The sequence below is a fragment of the Xiphophorus maculatus genome, chromosome 17 (genome assembly GCF_002775205.1).
Source record: "Xiphophorus maculatus strain JP 163 A chromosome 17, X_maculatus-5.0-male, whole genome shotgun sequence".
Classification (NCBI taxonomy): domain Eukaryota; kingdom Metazoa; phylum Chordata; class Actinopteri; order Cyprinodontiformes; family Poeciliidae; genus Xiphophorus; species Xiphophorus maculatus.
In genome coordinates, this window is record NC_036459.1 from 15885808 (window position 1) to 15906540 (window position 20733).

General features: G+C 40.3%; 1 protein-coding gene across 2 annotated transcripts; it reads left to right on the forward strand.

Moving 5' to 3' along the window:
• Positions 1–136: 136 nt before the first annotated feature.
• Positions 137–20732, forward strand: zdhhc17 (zinc finger DHHC-type containing 17). Of its 2 annotated transcripts, none has more exons than XM_005801161.3 (17): positions 137–240; positions 5479–5582; positions 6466–6588; positions 6747–6824; positions 9233–9377; positions 10240–10304; positions 10517–10679; positions 11352–11477; positions 13037–13179; positions 13393–13493; positions 15352–15476; positions 16094–16156; positions 16240–16333; positions 17389–17472; positions 17556–17713; positions 17809–17903; positions 18070–20732. In XM_005801161.3, the coding sequence occupies exons 1-17, from the start codon at positions 178–180 to the stop codon at positions 18206–18208; spliced, it is 1869 nt and encodes a 622-aa protein (XP_005801218.1). In that variant the 5' UTR covers positions 137–177; the 3' UTR covers positions 18209–20732. The 2 variants fall into 2 exon arrangements, with proteins under 2 accessions (XP_005801218.1, XP_023205758.1); XM_023349990.1 differs by lacking the exon at positions 137–240 and adding an exon at positions 398–514.
• The last annotated feature ends 1 nt before the right edge of the window (position 20733 follows it).

Below are 20733 nucleotides of genomic sequence, written 5' to 3' on the forward strand. Positions count from 1 at the left end.
ACTTTTACCTTTAACTTAAACTGAGCTGCATCATAATCAGAGTTGGGGCCCCATATAATCAGTGCTGCACTGATCTAATCTGTTTTTGACACCGCCCCCCACCCCTCCGCCTCTGTTTGTTTCCCCCCCTACGCAGCTTCTTGTTTCCCACAATGCTAGGCGACTGTCACCACCAAGATGGCCGACGCTATGGAGGAATATGAGAAAGAAGCTGGCTGCGTCCCTATTCTCCATCCCGAGGTAAGCTCCGGGAGCTCCACGCCTTTGCACGGCGGTATGAACACACCCAAAACGGGTTCTGCCGGTTTGGCTCGGTGCGGCTCGCTGTTTTTCTGGGCCTTTGTTGGAAACTCCGAATGCCCCCTGCATTACCACCGATGGAGGCGGGTGAGGGGGGTGTCAGCCAGCTAGCCTAGCGATGCTAATCGCTAACGCTAGCCCCCTCCTCTTGCTGCCCAGCCAGCAACCGCTGGGCAGATGTTGGTGCGGGTGTTAACGTCGAGAAATGTTGTTGGTAAGAGAGGAACTATGTGTTTGTGTGCCCCGAGCGAGGCTGAACAATAAAGGAAGCGACGGAAAACGTTAAGGGTTAATCCTTCCTGTCATAGCAGGTTAGCTTTGTGGCTAAAGTGACAGCCCTGGCTGCTGCTTTTATCGCTGGTTGGGATATGGAAATGAATGTCAACTGAACAGTTGTCCACAAAGCGACTAGGTAAAACCATGATATACTAAACATGCTGGAAAAGGAATACAAAAGGCTTTACTAGGCAACAATTAATACGTTTTAATATTTCTCGAAACTAGCACTTATTCTTTCGGGTAACACTTTTGTAAACATGCCTGTTTCTGTCGCGCGTGCTAAAATGTGCAATTTACAAACAAGTGCGTATATATAATCAGGCTTTGCATTATGGCCACCTGTTTAACATTCCCTTCTCTGCCAAAGACCATTTAAAGCTATGGAATAGCGTCAAGCTGTGAGGCTTGGCCTCCTTGGATCTTACTTGATTTTCCATCACAATCCATGGATGCAAAGGTGGATTGAAATCTGTAGAACATGCAGCTTTGTTGAAGCGCTCCTGCTTGATCACCAGACACTGATATGGTGAATATGATTAGCAACAATGTTTACAGGTTCATTTCTTCAAGTTAAATTGTCATTAGAAAGGCTATTAATTCTTGTAGATTAAAAAAAAAACCCATCAGTGTTGTGTTAGGGTTGATCACTTAATTAAACCATCCACAATTCAGTTTCTCAAGCTTCATGAAGTATGAAATTTTGGGGAAAAAACAAGAAATCAATTATGTTTAAATTGCCAAACAGTAATCTAAAAAATAAATTTTTTAAAATAATCAAAATAAAGGGCATTTAAACATTTATTCACACTTGCCCTTGGTTTCCCATAACAGTTACTGTCAAATAATTGATGTGTTTGGCTTTTGGGTCACTGACTGAGACCCCCAAACTTAAAAATCAGAAAAAATGCTATTCACCCAAATTAGATACTTTTATGTTTTTGAAATATTTGCAAAAAAAAAAACATACATTAAAAACAGTCTCTATTTAATCCAAGATGACGACATCTAGTCATATAAATGTAAAGTTGAGTGGAAGGAAGAGGTTTGGTGGGAATGCGTCATTGTGTGTGATGAATTAATTAGATGTGGTACACCAGTTTTCCTTACTAGGATTTTAATATTTGTGGAGCACTGCAGGACAGAAACAACCCAAAACATTGTTTTACTGCTTCTGACATAAAGTCTGAGGACAAAAATAATTGGATGTGCACAATTATTTCTTCCTATATATTAAATTTATCAAACATTATTTTTGGTCTATTAAATCATCAACCAGCAGGATACACTTTGTTGCATTTCCTTCATCAGTTATGAAAAAAAAATCTGTTGGCTTCAAATCTACATTGAGGAATCTTCAGAATATATTTTCTTTTATTTACCACAGAAATGATCAAATTTCCAAACCAATTAGAATGTCCTGACTGATACTAATTTTGACCAATTTTGATTTTATTTATTTTATGCATATTTATTTTAACCTGGCAACAAGTACAATGTTCTAATTGTTCTGAACAAACCCAGTAATCTACACCGAGATTAATTTATTACTTTATTCAGATCATTTACGGTCAAAGCCGCTAATCGAATGTTGCACACATTAGAAAAAGACAAATTGTTGTAAATTCAAACTATTCTCAATCTCTGTTTTATTACTTTGTCTGTACACTGCTTATTATTTGCTCTTTTTGCTTGGCAGGGATTTCAGTCACAGCGTGTCTGTTTGTAGTTTGCTTCAGTGGTAGTTGGCAAGCTCCTCTAGCAGCAGTCCTGTTTCACTACTTGGTTTGTGGCCAGCAGGCCGAGCGGCCCGGTTTAGATCCTGCTATCGCCTTCAACGGCGAGCACTGGAAATGATTCATGGTGGCACTTCGTTGTTCAAGCCATATGCTGCCATATGGGTTAATTTACTCAGTAAAGGTGGCTTTAGATGGATGATTTCTGGCACTTTGTACAAACTGGATACCTGGACGTATTTTAGTTATGGCGTCTATTTGTAATTTAACACAATGTCACAAACTATTCGTAGCTGTGCTGTACTCCAGTTAAGGTTTTCTGGATTTTAGAGCCGTATATCAGTAATAGGTCTGGTATGCTACAGGAATATATAGATTTTCTGTAGAGGTTACAGATGCTCTGATCATGCTTTCTGTGGTTAATACCAATATCTGTTGTTTTTTGGGGGGGGGTTGTTAGCCTCATTTGAAAGAGGTTGTAGGTTTTTTGTTGTTTTTTTTCTTAAAGTGTTCTAGGTGGATGCATTTGTGAAACAGAAGAACAGAAGCATTTGTCCATTGTTTGGGATTCCTTCCTGTCTATATTTGCGTAGAAAGTCTTGAGACTGAAGCTGGAGGTTTCCTCGTCTTGATCCTTGTCTTCCCACGCAGCCGGCGAACAATAGAAGAAGAGACGGGTGGGTCACGGAGGTTGAATGAGATGCAGAGCCTGCTGTTGTGGAGATGAGCTGTAATTACTGTATGTTTGTTCTGTAATTGGAACAGGATGTTGTCCTCGTTGGGAGTTATTTCCTATCTTGCGCTGTTAGAAAAACCATATCAGCTTTTATGGCGTAACGTTTTCACAAAGTAATTTGTTAAAAGATGTATTTTAAATTTATTGGTATTGATTGAACAAACAGTGGAGAAAATAGTAAAACTATCAATCCAGACAGTTTTGTGGGGTTTTAGACATTAATTGGAATTTATTCCAATTAATGGAAATCACAACTCTTCTAAGAAATTTATCAGAATAACTGAAAACTACACTGTAAATGCTTGTATGTTTTGGTTGCGTATTTTAATCTGCATAGCATCTCAAGACCAATGATTTGCAGTCTGAAAAACTATGGAACTCCATCCGTTTTTGTAGATTTCATATTAAAGTCCAGATCTCCGTAGAAAAAGTGATGTTAAAATAATTGTCAATATTTATTTTTGTATTTTAGAAATCTGCAAAAAACAGATGGAGAATTCAGAAAATTGGTTTGTGAGAAGGTGTTTAATTCTCATATGAAAAATTAAAAGGAACCATAACAACCTAACCTATTCTTTATCAACTTCAGTTACTCAAAAATACAAAAAAAAAGACAGGAGATGTTGTCACAACTCGTATCACACAAGTATCTTCAAAAGGCCGTTGTGGACAGTGATGCTGTGGGCCAGTAGCAGTCAGTGTGGTGACTCATTTGCAGAGGCCTCTGATCGAAGACTATTAGCATGCTAACAACTAAACTTCTGCGCAGCAGCGACGTTAGGCCACAGCAGCGCATCCTGGATGAAATCATTCGTTTTTGGCAACCGATGCTAATCCACCTCATTTGCTTTTGCCGCAGCATAACACAGCCACTCCAACATACCAACGCTATGAGCGGCGCGACTCTAGAAAGAATTTAAACGTGAGTGAGAAAGCTTTTAGCTCGCTTGGTTATTAAATGAAAACAAAGGCAGGCCGATGCTCAGTCACTTGATTCTTCTACTCAAGTGAAGAATGAGTAGAATCATCCGCTCTCCCTCTCTCCCTCCAATCACTGCACTGTAGCTGCTCTTCTGTATTGAATTAGCCTCCTGAAATGACTCTAATTTCAAGCTGAATTGGATTGTGAGCCATGGCCACAGCCGGCAGCAGCTAAAGAATGGCCGGGAGGCAGCCAAGTTCAGTGAGAATCTTCAGCCGATGCTGATTCTCCCGTACAGCAGTAACTAAAAGTGTGATATATGATTGTGGGAATCGTATTTAGCCTTAAACATGTGAGCCGGTTCTCCTAGGGAACGGCAGCCTCACGCCTCACCGAGCCGCTCTGCTGAGGCCCAGCTTGAAGACGATGCACCAACCTGAACGTAACGTTAAGGTAACAACATCAAAATAAGTAAAAAGAAAAAAGAAATGCCCCCAGGTGATATCACCATGGCGACAAATGCAATCCTCAGCTCTTCAGGTGGCAGAGGGGAGAAGGTGGATCAAAACAGAGCTCAGAGGTTCTCTCTACAGGAAGGGAGGAACTGAGAAAGCGACTGAGTAATAATCGCTAAAGCAAAAACAGATTCTTTCTGCTCCAGAAGCTCAGAGGAAGCAGAAAGACATTTGTTCCCCTTAACTGAGTCTCCAGATGAGTTGGAAGGCTTACAGTCGCAGACGTCCCCTGCAAATAAAATCCAGAGGCACGCTTAAAAGTATGCTGCAACTAAAGATTATTTTAGTTATCGATTAATCTACAGATTATTCTGAAGATTAATTGGATGTTAAAAACTGCAAAATTCCTCATTTTGCGTTTATAAAAGTTTTCATTTAAGCCTTTTTTATGCAATTCTAGAATAAGTCTGTCACAACGAGCAATTAGTGGTGTTATAAATTAAAATGTGCTTGATCATTTCAATTCTGATGATTAATATTTTTTGAAGGGCAGTTTTGTTTACAGAGAGATGATAATCCATTTGATTTATGGCTTCGGTTGTGGTTTTTCTTTCCATTTTATTCATTGGTTTTGACTTTGTGTTTTTATATTAAAATGTCTTCCAGTTCCAGTATTGAGTGTTCTTTACAAAAAAAAAATCTTTAGAGAGAGCAAATTTGGATTATTATGTTATTATCAATATGTTTCTTGAAAATGTTTTCAAAACAACAATATTATCATTTGGCGCAATAATTACTGTTAATAATTTATAATACAACAAATTTCTCAAGACTGTCTTTATCCCCGTTGATGGTGCGGATTTTCCTTCCGCTCAACTTTCTTTGAATATGCTTTAATACACCACTTTGTGAACAACCAGCTTCTTTAACAATGATATTTTGTGGCTTCTCTTCTTCGAAACACACGGTCCAGTCTACAGTCTCTTCCATGATTCTGTCACAGCCTAATCTGGCTTTTCTTTTCCTTTCCTTTCTTTTCCTCTGATCTCCCAGGAAATCAAACCCCAGAGTCACTACAACCACGGCTACAGCGAGAACGTCAGCCGGAAAAACCATGTGGACGACTACAGCACCTGGGATATCGTCAAAGCCACACAGTGAGCACAAGACTTGTCTGTGTCAGGGGAAATGGACTCATTAAGCCACTCCTTTCTCACTAACGAGTGGCTTAATGAGGGTGGTCGTTACTGAAGTAACTGAATGTTTTTATGAGAAATTACAAACTGTTTTGTTCTTAGTGTAAGGAACCACTTTCCATAATGTCTTGTGGGGTTTATCCACATGAATGAATTTGAATTAAACCTGATCATATTACAAAGGTGCACGAAACTTTGTCAATATTCCACGAGTGTTGGAAAAAAAACAGTTTTGTGATTGTGGTGTTTCCATTAAAAAAGAAACGCAGTTAAAATCACACGTGAATGGGTGTTGTGGTGGCGCAGGGGCAAAGCACGACCCGCGTATTGAGGCTTTAGTCCTCGTGACGGTGGCCGCAGGTTCGATTCCTGGCCTGGCGACATTTGCCATGTGTCTTCTCCCTCTCTCATTACCCTGTTTCCTGTCAAACTACTTTCAAATAAAGGCCACTAGAGACAACAACACCTAAAAGAAAATAAAAATCACACGTGAAAAACTCTGTTCACGCAATAAGTCTTTAAAAAATATGCCAGACTATGATCCTGCAACTACTTCCTGTTGTCTTTTTCTTTGTAGTTTACGTCAGTAGTAACTTCCCGTTGTTGATCATGTGACTCGTGTGATGCATAAGAAGTGTTTCCATTCCATTTTTGTGAAGTAAACCAGTTTCGATACGGCCAAACAAACCACCTCATCCCAGCGCCAAAACATTTTATTGAAAAATGAGGGGGGGGTTTTTTATATCAAATTGCCGTGTTTTCATAAAGCAAATGTCAAATTGTGCAATTCTATAGTCAATGGAAACCCAGCTAGTGTCTGATCGCGCTCCTGCTTGTGCTGCAGGTACGGCATCTTCGAGCGCTGCAGAGAGCTGGTGGAGGCGGGCTTTGACGTTCGGCAGCCAGACAAAGAAAACGTAACGCTTCTCCACTGGGCCGCCATCAACAACAGGATAGACTTGGTGAAGTAAGTTGGAGCAGAACATCTTGTGCATGCAGTAGCTTAGGTGTAATTTCCTGTGAGAGGAACAAGCTGTTTTCTCTGTTTATAGAGTTTAAACACTGATAAGATGGGAAAATAGACAAAGTGGCATATTTCACTCAGTGTGTTGTGTTTGTGTGTAGGTACTATATATCAAAGGGGGCCATAGTTGACCAGCTGGGCGGAGACCTCAACTCTACACCTTTGCACTGGGCCACAAGGTGACACACATCTTCCTGATCTAACCTGTCTACATTAAATCACTTCATATGATCGAGTTTAAACATACTGGATTTCATTTTTACTGTAGCAGAACAAGAAAATGGATATTTAAGAACCAAAGAGTTGTACTGTGATTCATACGTCTTAACTGAAATTTACTTTTGTGGTTGAGTCTCCTGTACTTAATAAATCTCATCGAGTTTGACTGAGATTGAGCTAATTCACAAAGAGGAACAAAACAATAATTATTTATTATTTATCGCCATTATTCCACTTATTTCTTAACCCTGGTTATTATTTGGATATTCCAGAGATAACCTGGGGGTGGGATGACGCACATCGATTACTAATGAGTTACAAAGAAATTTAAAAAGTCATACATTTGTGTATATAAAATTAAGGCTTTAGAATGCCTTAAATTCACTATAAAAAGTAAATTAGCCTTTAATAAATGTTGCCGTGGCAGGACGTTTTTAAAATTCTTGTATATTTTATGCATGTTTTTTGTAACTTGCGGAACTTTTCTATCAGGCAAATGTTTGAGTCACACTCAGACATCATTATTGCATTCTGTGACTCAAGGTGACTAATACCTTTTCTAGCTAGCTAGCTTTTTTGTGTATCATGGGTAGGTGAAAAATTATCAGCAGATAATTGGCCAAAGTTAGTACATTTCAGTGGAGACATGTCTTAAATTCCATTTGTAGTGGTATTTAAAAGTCTGAAATTTGAGTTGGTAAAACCTGCAGAAACCTTAAAAATGCAATTATTTTAAAAAATGCATAACTCATAGGTACTTCCTACTTCTACCTCATCTGCAATGATGCCAGCTCCTTTCAAACTGAGTCAGAAGGATAGTAGAAGTAGCTTCTAGATTGTCAAACTGATGAAGTCAGCCCATTCAAACAGGCAGCTTCAGGTACTCCGTACCTCTGTGTTTTCTAGGACTCAACTTCTTGTCTAAATGGAGACAAATCTCTATCATTTTTCTAGAAGTTAAGATGGTTTTGTGGTTCTAGATGTATTTTATTGTGCTAGCATAAAAAGGACTCTTTGAACTGAAAAGGTTGCTGACCCCTGATGTAAGGGAAGGGCCAGCACTTTGTTCCTTTGAGAATAGTGTGGTCACCGCAGCATATCCTCTGGCATCCTGTTAAAAGGACTCTATACTGTGATAAAGGTGTGACGGCAAATTGTATTGGTTATGGAAAAAGAACAGTTAAAACCTTGGAATACCTCAACACTGCTAACCAGTTCAGCAGTTCTGCCATTTAAGGTTAATGTTTTCCAACACATATATTTAAAGTGTCAGAAGTATTTCTGTTCGTTATATTACCCTTTTCAGGTATGTATGTTGTAAATTCATACATTTTAAGGAATGAAGTAGAAGAATACCTATAAAATATGTACCTTTTTGTCCAAAACTGAATTCCCTTATATAAAAATGTGTCCAACTTCTTGATGTCAGTTTCTAAGTCATACATTTTGGACTTGTTTTCTTCACTGTTAAGACTATAAAACCGTGTCTCCATGCACTAAAAACACTTCCTTCCTTATTTCTTTCCGTAATATCCACTGAATCCTCGTTTTGTGGAAGGTCACACGAGTTGCACCCAAAGCACACAGGTGGCATTGCATTCCCTCTTCCTGAATTATTGATGGGTCCATTCAACAGCAGACATCCGCACTATCACTGCTTTAGACACCAAAGGGTCCGGTTTCATCCCCCATGCCACCACCACCAGCTGTCTGTGACCTTTCTGAAGCCCCTAACAACTGTTCGGGAACTTCTTTTTTTTAGTTGTTATTTAAAGTCTTAAATTAATTTGTCTAAAATTAAGGCCTTAAAATGTCTTGAATACATTAAAGAAAATGTAAGTTGGCCTTAAATACACTAATCACAGGTCTTGAATTTTTGCGTGTCACCACTATTTAATCTCATATATTCTGTATGGGTTTTTTTCTTCTGGGACTTTTCAATCAGGCAACAAGCTGCTTGCTAGCTAGTTAGAAAGACATATGCTATGCAAGAAGTACAAAACTGCTGCCAAGAGCCACAAAAGTACCCTAATAATTTCAGTTTTGTTCAGTATTTCTGTTTTACGTCTCTGTCATGATATAGGTAATCCTTTGTCTCCACTGAGTGGTACGGCACAATGGTTGTGCACTATTTTATGGTCTGGTGTATCATAGAGCGTTTCCAACACCAGTTGGACTCTGACTGGGCAGACAGAGTTAAACGCAAATTCCTAAAATTGCATCATCCTACTGCCACAACAACTGTGACGCACTAGTTTGTCACATGCTGGTTACAAGTATGTGATATTTTTCTGTCCCCCAATCAGTGGATGGTGTAGAAGAATTATCTGCATGTGTTTTAAAGTCTTGTACTCTTCTTGTCCTACAGACAAGGCCATCTCTCCATGGTGGTGCAGCTCATGAAGTATGGCGCAGACCCGTCTTTAATCGATGGGGAAGGGTGCAGTTGTGTTCATCTGGCCGCCCAGTTCGGCCACACTTCTATTGTGGCATACCTCATCGCCAAAGGACAGGTAGGAAGAACCAACTACTTACCAATCTGACTGATTGCATGATCAGTGATTGACCCGTCACAAACTCTTAAAAACAACTGTGTTCTAATTAGCAATTCCACAGTACATAAGCACTGCTAGATGCCTCTGGCAAGAACACTCCTGATACTGAGTAAAGAAAATGGTTCAGTTTAGTGTAAACTAATAAAATAAATGCAGATTTGTCTTCTTATACATTTTGGTCTATTTAAAGGAAAAATATTATCTACAAAAGTGATAATTCAGAATGCAGTAAATAACAGGCAGCTTGAAACATTCTGAAGTAGAAAGTGTAGCTGAAAAACATACAGAAACCGCTGCTAATAATGCTAACTGCGCTAACGATGCTAATGCTAATATTAGCTATTAAAAGCCCATTTTAAACCCTGGTTTAAAATGTCAACTCTGTAATTGCGTTTTTCTCATTTTAAAAGTAATGAAATCAGTTTTTAACATCAAAGCATGAAAAATATAAATCTCTAACACACACAGTGTGACGTCACCTCTTGTGCAACTGCAAATAAAGGATGATGAAAAACAACAGGTTGCTACATCTTTATAATAAATGAATCAGTGGTTTAACAATCTATCACATAATGGCCAATAGATGGTTTTCCTCTTAAATAGGAAGTCAGACACAGATGTTATTTGAAATAATCTTGTAAAAAATATGATGCGTATTTTATTTTCAGGTGTGGAAAGGAAACAAAGTTTTTTTTTTTTATTATTTTTTACCAGTATTCTCCATCAGGGGGCGCCCATTGCTTCACTTTTTAGCCTGTTCTTCTGCCTCCTCTTCCAGTGATCCTATGATTTTTTTTATTTTTATTTTTTTTTGTGGCAGGATGTGGATATGATGGATCAGAACGGCATGACTCCTCTTATGTGGGCAGCTTACAGGACACACAGGTGTGTATGTTTGTACAGTAGCATGTTTTTGTTATAGTGCTGTACATTATCATAGTGGGAAAACCATTTGGAACGTAAAAAATCATAAAATTCGGTACATAAAAGCCCAGATAAGCTACACTTGTAGTTTTCTGAAAGCACTACATAGATGACCATCTTTATCAGATAGGATTTCTTCTATTTTTGACCCTATTCTCTTCCCTTCGTTCCAGCGTCGATCCCACCCGGCTGCTGCTGACCTTTAACGTGTCGGTCAATCTAGGCGACAAGTATCACAAGAACACGGCGCTGCACTGGGCCGTGCTGGCCGGCAACACCACCGTCATCAGCCTGCTGCTGGACGCCAACGCTAACGTCGACGCGCAGAACATCAAGGTGATGCTTTCCCCTTCGTTTGCACAGCTGTCGGTGTAAAAATCATCAAGAAATGTATTCAATTCAGGAATTAAATGGAAAAAAGTTATTACACTCTCATATATTTCGGCTAATATAAACCCTAATTTTCTGAGAAAATAGAAGTATAAGATTAGTTTGGAAGAAAAAAAAAGATTGTTTTATGCAGAAATTGACTGCAGGTTGTTAAAATGTTGGATTCGATGCATTTTTAATGAGATGTTTAGTGGATGGAAAAAGTGCGGTGGAAAACAACAGGATAGCCGCTGACGGAGGAGAGGATTCTTGAGGAGTAGACTTTGGTTAAGCCCACCCTACATAGACTTTTTTTTTAATGCAAAGTTCAGATTTTATAAGAAACTAAATTAGGTGTTTTTGATTAGCTTAATAGTCAAAATAATCAGAAATAAATGCTTGTAATATATTCCTCTGTGTGGAATGGCAAGTTTGGATATTTAATCATGGACTTAAGTTAAATTTTTTAATGATTTTAGGTTATTTAAACGCCACAACCTCCTCAACCCCTCATATTTAGGTAATAACATATTCCTGTGAGCAAAATACTTTGCATGACAGAATAATGACTCTTCCTGGACCGTTCAGCCCTAAACCAGAACCATGTTCTGTACTGACTGCTCTTTCTCCCACCTTCAGGGCGAAACGCCTCTGGACCTCGCCAAGCAAAGGAAGAATGTCTGGATGATCAATCACTTACAGGAAGCGCGGCAGGCCAAAGGTTACGACAGCCCGTCATATCTGAAAAGACTGAAGATGGACAAGGTACACATTTTATTGTAGCTGTACAGTTTATCAGAAGCATCAATAATCTCTGTTTAAAAGTGAACACGGCAGCTGGAGGCATGCTCAGACTGAATGTACCTTTCCAACTTTATTCAGAGATAGTTAATGTCATCCCAGGCTGGTCAGACTGCTGCTTCCTGTTGTCCAGAAACATCTCCTTTCAAAAAGGCTTGTGAAGGAAGTCAGAACAGAACAGCCAGGAGTGTCCCAGTCTGTTGTCTTTGTTCGGATCACCTTGGGTGGTTCCTTCTATTTGTTTTTATTAAGGAGCAGCGTTTAAACATGCCTGAATTTGATGTTTGATCATTAAACTTAACTTGAGTGGGTGGACGAGCCAAAACACACCCCAGACTGTCTCAAAGCTTCAACTATTATCTTTATTAATTCTCCTGAAATGATTTGTTGTCTCCCTGCTTACCTGTTGGAATGTTAGCTCATGAAGGTAAATTAGCTTGCTTTCCATTATCTGCATAGATTGGCTTTAGTAGTTTTAGATTCCTGCGACACGCCTGCCTTTTAGCTACATTCACATTACTGTAGTTATCAGATGGTCCCAGAACTTATTCATTAAATTTCTTTTATGTCTTTACAAATAATTCCAGGTTGAGACTGCTGAATGTTCCTGTCATATTTAGAGCAGTGTATTATTGTTGAACAGCAACTTCTGTGTATTCTGGAGAAATGGTGTTCTGTGGTATGTTATTGATAATAATGGAAACTCAAAATGTCTGATTAAAGAGAATTTATGTTTTGGACTAGTTTGTTAGGAACCTAACTGCTTTTTTTTGTTTGTTTTTTAAAAATTAAACTAAAAAGATTGCATCAAACTACAAGGAATTAGTTGATGTTTCTATAGACCAAAGTTTTTTTTAATATATATATATTAAATTAACAGAAAAAAACACAAAAAACTGTCCGATTTCAGTTTTATCCTAGTTCATCGGTGGGTCTCTAAGTATTACTGCTGTAAATTATTGCGGCCAAAAACAGATTTTTCCAAAATATATTTAAAAACGGACCTGGTGAGTCTGGTTTTTGTCAGAGTGATAGATTTTCAGACCTTTGCAGAAGTAGATGAGTTCGATTTCACACGTAAATATCAGCCAATCACCCACAGTTAGGGAAACCAGTGTTGTTATTGTGGAGTGGTCACAGAGGACAGGTAGTAATGCTGCAAATATCTCCAATTTTTTCTGTTTACTGCATTTTCATTGCTCTGGTCCAATCTAGACTCACCTTGTACTCAGGCAATAGATAACAAGACTATATGCTGACTTGGCTGTTTAAAGCAGCTTTTTAGCAGCTTTTTATCTTTAAAAGAGTCTTTGTGTCACCAAGTTTAGTTGCCTTCAGTTCATATTTATATAGTAAAACCAGGACATGTGTCTCAGCTCATTTGTGGTCAACATTGCTGGACGTTGCTCTCAGGCTGGAAACAAACTCATTAACATCGATACTTTTACTTTATAACTTAGTTTCTTATATATATTTTTGAGTTGTGCATTCTTAAATTTTTCATGTCTTCCTTTGTAAATCAGGAGTTCAGGCAGAAAGTGATGCTGGGAACTCCGTTCGTCGTCATCTGGCTGGTGGGTTTCATCGCTGACCTGGACGTCGACTCTTGGCTGATCAAGGGCGTCATGTATGCTGGCGTCTGGGTCGCCGTGCAGTTCCTCTCCAAGTATGTCCCAGCTTAAAAAAATAAAAATAGATTCCACACGTTCCCTTGTTTAGTTAAAGTTAACTTTTTTAGGAGCAAAAAGGAACCTCTTTTATCACCCTTATTGTGTGCATGCACATACTTGGAAGTGAAAAACATACATGCTCTGGTCCAATCAGAGCTAAGCTGCTCCTAACGGCAACCGTTTCCCCTCCCGATCCCCTTCCTCTACAGGGCTTTCTTTGACCACTCCATGCACAGCGCTCTGCCTCTGGGAATCTACCTGGCGACCAAGTTCTGGATGTACTCCACCTGGTTTTACTGGTTCTGGAATGATATCCTTCCACCCCGACCCCGGCGCTCTGAGCGCAGCACGTGTTCGGTTCTCACGGCAACCGGCCGCAGCAGATCAGTACTCGCGTTTTAGCCTTTCTGGTCACTAGCTTCTAATTACACCAGGTGAGATAAGGGCATCATTGCTGTGGGAAACATTCATTTTACACCTCATTGCATCTCTAATGTGGGAGGGAGCTGACTGCTTCGTTAACCTGAGCTAATCTAAGAAGAAAAGCGAATGTTTGCCATGTCAACGGTGCATTAACATTACATCCATTACAGTTGCTTAAATGCTCTCGAGCAGACATGTTTGCACACGTGCAGTCATCTGTAAAGAGAGAAAGTCGATCATGGCGTAGTGATCGCACATGGATCATTAGTCAAGGGGAAATGAGTTCCTATTAAACCCAGACTTTCAGTTCCGTTTGTTCTTGCTGGCTTCAGTGTTAGCTTGCAGCTACTCGCAGAAAGATTAGCACTTAGCATATTGCACTGTTCTGTTCAGTCACATAAAGAAACTAGCTGATGCATACACCAAGTTCTAGATTATTTTGTCAACCTTTAACTAGAGTGTAGACATAATTAGAAATAACCATGTGCGCTTCAGCAGGTGTTAATTCAGTAGTTGTCCCCCTTAAAGTGCCTTATGGTCCAACAGGAAGTAGTCATCCAGATGTTTTTCTGCACAAAAATACAAAAAGGAGGCCATGGAAAAATCTGCTTTTTATTTAATCAGATGCAAAAATTCTACAGATTTTTCATTTAGCCATGTCAGCCTCATTGGGGTCAAATAGGCTGATTTTTTTTATCTCAACAGATGATACAACTTTTCTCCAGAAAGTCTTTGGTAAATCAAATTTTCCTTAAACTGGATGTTTTAATCTGAAGGTGATGAGTTTGAGGCTTCTTTCACACAGTAGGAAGATGGTGACACATCCTTGTAACATTAAGCTCCTGTTTCACTTTCATGTCTTCAGCGCTACAGGAATCTTTTGGTTTTATATGAATCGTTGGTTCATAATTCTGATTCAGTTTGGAGATTTGCATGTTTCTTTAGAAGTCTGTCACACAAAGGCGTTGTCTGGACTGTCTACTGGCTGGTTTCCTGTGGGATCCAGCTGACTCACCGTCAAGTTACAGCCGACAGTCCAGTAACTGATCATCCTTCCTTCACCTTGGTTAGAGTAACGTCAGTGACTGGCTGCCCTGACAGCGTCACACGCAGGTTTTCTAGGTCCAGGCATCGTTCACTTCATATTCTAGCTTGTGCAAACAAATCCCAACTTTTTTCCTTGTTTATACCAATTTCCTCTTTTCTTTGAGGTCTGACCTGCGAATCAGATTTTTTTTCTCTAGCAATCACAAAACATTGTGATGAAAGAAAAATGCATGAAAGAAAAATGATATATGTTGCATGTATTACTCGCTAAAGAATTTTTTAACCAATTTTTTTGGGGTTAAAACCAGTTTCTAGATTTCTTTGGCTTCCTGATGCTGCTGCCTTTCTAATGACTTAAAAAAATAAAAGTCAAATAATGCTGCAGGTTTTTACATGGAGGTAGTAGTTTTGAATAGAAAGGAAACAAAATAGTCCTAGTTAGGGGTGTAATGGTGCACAAATATCACACTTCAGTACGTACTTAAGTTTTAAAGTCACAATACTGTACAGTATATTTTCAGTTCGCTTCAATCAAGAGGAACGAATAAAAAGTGGCCATTGTAAAACCAACTGGAGTCAGTTTTAAATTAGTAGCTCAGTGTTTTCATGAGTCAGTTCACTGTAAAAATCATAGAGAATTAAAAAAAAAACAAATAAATAAAGCCATGTTATCAATATCTGCCTTGACCCCTCTGCACACCTTCCATTTGCCACGGTCCATATACCGTTCCTGGTCAACACCCTGGCTTTGTTCTACAACTTTGGCAAATCCTGGAAGTCTGATCCTGGAATCATTAAGGCGTCAGAGGAGCAGAAGAAAAAGGTATCCCTCCCTTCCAGCTTTATAATCACTGGGTGATTATATAACACTAATCTCGCTGCTCTACTTTGAATTACAGTCTTGGCTGATATTTCTCTCCGTGTTGCATTGCAGTGTTGTATAACATTTCAGATTTTCTGCCCTGCTGCTTTGGGTCTCTTTGTCCCTCATTATCACAAAGTATTAGAGGAGAGAAGGGTCTCTGTCTCCTACCAGGCCCCAGATTCTACAACCTGTGAATGAGGAAAGCAAAATGTACCCTAGTTTGGAGACTACAAAGCCCTCCGCAGTTCATGTAGGCTACAAGAGAGACCAAGACTCTCACTAGATAACAGGAAGTCTAAATAAAGTACTGCAGTCGTGCATCGTTTTGCCGTATGTGGCTTTCTGCCTGTGTCTGCAATGGAACATGGCCATTTGACAATCCAGAATTGAAATGAGGCTTTAAATTCTTGCAGATGTACACACTGCTAATTGCTCATGTAAGATGCTAAAGAGATTGACCACAATATTCTGATTTGTGCCTCTCCTTTATCCAAGACCATAATGTGATCCTTGCTAATGTATAGCGTAGACCATAAATATTTTCTGTTCAGTTTTTTTTTCTTCTTCTTCTTCAGACAATTGTGGAGTTAGCCGAGACAGGCAGCTTGGATCTAAGCATATTCTGCAGCACCTGCTTGGTAAGCTCCTCCTTGAAAGCTGTTATGTCCTGCAGGTCATAAGAAAAGAAAGCAGAGCTCACCTGGTTGTGTTTTTCTTTCAGATACGGAAGCCCGTCCGGTCCAAACACTGTGCCGTGTGCAACCGCTGCATCGCAAAGTTTGACCACCACTGTCCCTGGGTGGGGAACTGTGTGGGTAAGTCAGTTACCAGGATTTGTTCAACATCCAAGATTGAGAAGCCGATGTAAGCATCTTAACTCTTTAAGACCCAGCGTGCGTCTGAACATTCATGGTATTCCATCAGGCCCTGGTGGGTTGAAGCAAACATCCTGGAAAAGGGAAAACTGGTTACAATTGACCACAGAAACCCAACAATGTAGAGAATGGAGGGAAAAACAAGCAAACCTGAGTCATTGTTGTCTGTAAAACAGATTGGAGACCATAGTGGAAGGAAGTTATGCAGGGGGTGGGAGGCTTTGAACAGTTCCTTTTTCTAACCTTGTGGTCAGGATGATGGTTTAAAAGTGAGGAAACTGTCTGAACAAACAGCAGGTCCATCTGTGTAATCTTAACCTCTGTTTTAAAAACTTCTTCAGAGATATAATACAGCATCATGTGTTCCACTCGCCTCACCTTGTGGGGTCATCGAATATTATTAAAACCCACTAATTGTAATTTAAGTAGTTGCTTGCAATTTTGGAACAATTGACACTGGTCAGAAACAATCCTGTTCTATAAATAGTCCTATTACTTCCTGTAATTCAAATTCTTTAACCATATCTTCATCTGTGAAAGTATCTTTGATTTCTTTGTATCTGTGAATTACTTGAGTTGGTAGCTGACATCTGATGTGAATTGTATGTCAATGACTCCTTCAGAACGATTTAAATTGAGCAAAATGTTGACATGTTCAACACTTATGTCTCGTTTCCATTGCGCTGTACATCAACGGTCAGTTCGGTATGGTAATTTATGGTCTGGCGTAGTCAGGAAAGTGTTTCAATAAACATTTGGACTCTCACTCAATGGACAGTGTTAAGTGATGCCAGTAGTTCCACTCTAACCTTTCCGTACCGTCGTCCTATTGACCTACAACTAAAGGTGGACTAAGAATGGTGTGGTATGATTGGCCACTACTTTAAAGGACATGGACAATATAGCATACCAAACTGCACCGACTCGTACCGTAGGAGGAATAAACAATCAACAAACAGATAGATAAATGAAATCAAATATTTTGTCCTTTACAGGAAGTGGGAATCACCGCTACTTCATGGGCTATCTCTTCTTTCTGCTTTGTATGATCTGCTGGATGATATATGGCTGCATCTCCTGTAAGCTCCGCACACTTTTTGTTTTATCTTCATCTGTTCCTAATTTCAAACGTCCTTCTAACTCCCGTCTTTCTGATCTCCAGACTGGAAGATGCACTGCGCCACCAGTTATGCCAAGGATGGCTTCTGGCTCTACCTGACCCAGATTGCCTCTTGCTCGCCTTGGATCTTCTGGATGTTCCTCAACAGCGTCTTCCACTTCATGTGGGTGGCTGTGCTCATCATGTGTCAGCTCTACCAGGTACAGCTTCATCTAGATGAAAATGGATGGATGGGAGGGGACACGGTTTGGTGTTTCTCTGGAATGTCAGCTGACCATGTCTTTGTGGACTGTAGATCGCGGCTCTTGGAATCACCACAAACGAGCGGATGAACGCTCGCAGATACAAGCACTTTAAGGTTACGGCCACGTCCATTGAGAGCCCCTTCAAGTAAGTCATGTCCTTGTTTTCATATCATCTGGAGAGGTGCGCCGCAGGGTTCTGTTGTTGTGCCACTACCTTTTAGCTTTAAGCAACTTCCAGCTGCGTGCTGATTATTCTGTTCTATCTTAAGCTAACTGGGGCATTGCGACATTCTCTTTGTGACCCCCTCTAGCCACGGCTGCATCAGAAATCTCATAGATTTCTTCGAGATCCGCTGCTGTGGCCTGATCCGGCCTGTGACTGTGGACTGGACCACGCAGTACACAATAGACTACGACCAGACGTCCGGCTCAGGCTACCAGCTGGTGTAGAGAAGGAAGTGGCGGACGAAGACAAAACGGAGAGGCTGAGAGGGAAGCGAATAGTGGAAAACGAAGCTTTTTGGAAGTATTGATCCCCTCCCCCTTTGGCGCTGGAATTTTGAGCGATGCGGTTCTCTGGAGCGGTTTTCTTCATTTCGGTTTTCTCTTGTTTTTGCGGACCACCTCTCCTTTGCCAATCTATGACTGGAGAATTAGACAAGACAAGCATGCAGTTGTGGGGCATCATCATCACCCCTGCCCTTTTTCACTACTACTACTACTTACCCCCTCCCACCCACATCTTCTCTCCTGGGCCTTTTGGACGGTGTGTTGCTGCCAAACACAAGCAGAGTGGGGAGAGTTCTAAAATAAAAGCTCGTCTGTCTGTCCCGGAGACGTGAAACTCGGCGATGAGGCAGCATTGTCCCTTCTGCCCTCCCTGTACTTCATATCCCAATTTTGTTGTGTGTCTTTGATGTTTCGAATGATGATCGGATCGGGGATGTTTCGGTTTGGCAGTGCTAAATTGTTGCCAGGGAAGCCTAAAGGAGCGATATTTAGGGAAAGGAAACGTGAATTGACTCTCGGTTTGATAGGAATAAGGGAATGTCTTTTTAAAGGTCTTGATTTTTGCACCGTGCCGAATCACGAACAGAGCCGACGAGGACTTGCTGAACTTATCAGATGAAAAGTGTTGGGATTTCAGGAGGGAACTGTTGGAGGAATCCCGCCTTTTTTTTTCCCACCCCGACCGCTTTCTGCTAAAATAAAGCTGCATCCACTGTAATAATCTGGAAACGTGCAGCGCCCAAGCAGAACTGGGACTCCGTCAGCAGCCACCACGCTGAACACCACAGATACCCTCCAGACAATGTGATACAGGTCTATTTATTTGAAAACTATTTATAGAGAAAGTAACTATGTTCTAGCGCCAGCGCTTTTACATTTCACATCATTTTAGCTGTGTAGGATTTTTCCTTTTTTTTTCAATAAGGAAGAGAGCATTTTAAAGAGGTATAGATGACATGAAAGTGGGTAACTAGAAAACAAAACAGGTACGGTGGGTGTATTTATTCATAGAAACAGAAGAGGAAGTAAGAAGTTTACAGAAAAGCCTCATTCCAGACGTTTCTCTTTTTAAAACTGTAAAGTCTTATTTGTTGTGTCTTTTTGTCTGCCTACGATGTTGCACTGATCGTGTTTTTATTTTAGTTCGATGAATTATTTTTGTTTTGGCCGTTACTGAACAGGAGGTCCAGCAGCTTCACGCCAACACTTCCATTGTTAGCAGAGAGGGGAACCGTGGGGGGAGGGAAGGTCCTCTCTTCCCAGAAACCCCTGCGTGTGTGTGTGTGTGTGTGTGTGTGTGTGTGCGTGTGTGTGAGAGGATCCTGCAGCAGCAGCAGGAGGGACTGAGATGTAAAGAATGTGCATTTGTATATAAACAGTTTTCTCCTTTGTCAGTGTTAGTTGAAGGTGCTCCTGGGGATTTTATTTTATTGTTCTTTTGTTGACCTAAACATAAAACGGAGACAGTCAAATTACTATAATCCATGTTGTATGACTGTAGCTTTTAGTGATGTCCGACGCTGCTGTCTATAGGCATTTGAGCCCGCCCCGTTCCCCTTTAAGTACCTGGAATCTCTCCACTGCATGTACAGGACAGCTGGGCTCTCGCAACGGGCCCTCCCTATACCCCCCCTTATCATGGTCACTATGGTGACGGCCCAGCAAAAGCCACGTTTGTCTGTATATAGTGAATGTTAAAGTATTTGCAAGTATGTTTCTGCATTATGTTCATCCAGTTTTTTGGGAGGGGTTTTTGAGTCATTCTTCAGATCCAGTGTGTTGTAAGTGGAGGTTGCCAGACTCCCAGGTGGGCCATCCCAAACAGGTGTGTAATATATTTGAATGTTTCATACTCAAGTTTGTTTTTTGTTGTTGTTGTTTTTTTATGTCATACATTGCTGGGTTTTTGTTATACCACTGGATGTAAAAATTGTAAAGCAAAAATACAAAAATTTTTTTTTCTAAAAGCGGAGATGTGTTCATGCAATAGTTTTAAAGGATAGAGAGGTTATATTCTACGAAGCGGCTTTCGCGTCACCAGAAGAAGACGGTTCCGTCGTCATGGCGGAGCTACGCCCGTTGCTAATCACTGATGTCACTACGGATGCCTCACATGTGACTCATATCATACAATGCCTTTTTTTGTTTTTCTTTTTAAAGTGGACATCAGTGAATGCTGGCTGTTTGGTTCACCACTTTCAGGCTCATTGTGATCTCAAAACCTGTCTTATATTACACTAGATCTTCCAGCAGCTGCAAATGTCTACTCTACTGCCCCACCCCAGATCATTCGCCTCACCATGTGGGATAATAGAAGAAGAAGAAGAAGAAAAAAAAAGCACATAATCATCTCCAGTGCCTCTCTGCCCACCTTCAGATACCACTGTAACTCCGCTTCAGATGTAAACATATGGGCATGGTTCAGTTTTAATGGCTTTAATAATAAAATACAGTCAAACGTGAAT

Excerpts from the sequence above, each read along its gene's own strand:
- zdhhc17 (XM_005801161.3), top strand. The coding sequence starts at position 178 with ATGGCCGACGCTATGGAGGAATATGAGAAAGAAGCTGGCTGCGTCCCT. Across the intron at positions 10,305-10,516 it reads GCAGCTTACAGGACACACAG|CGTCGATCCCACCCGGCTGC; the intron begins GTGTGTATGTTT and ends CCTTCGTTCCAG. Across the intron at positions 17,714-17,808 it reads TCATGTGTCAGCTCTACCAG|ATCGCGGCTCTTGGAATCAC; the intron begins GTACAGCTTCAT and ends TGTGGACTGTAG.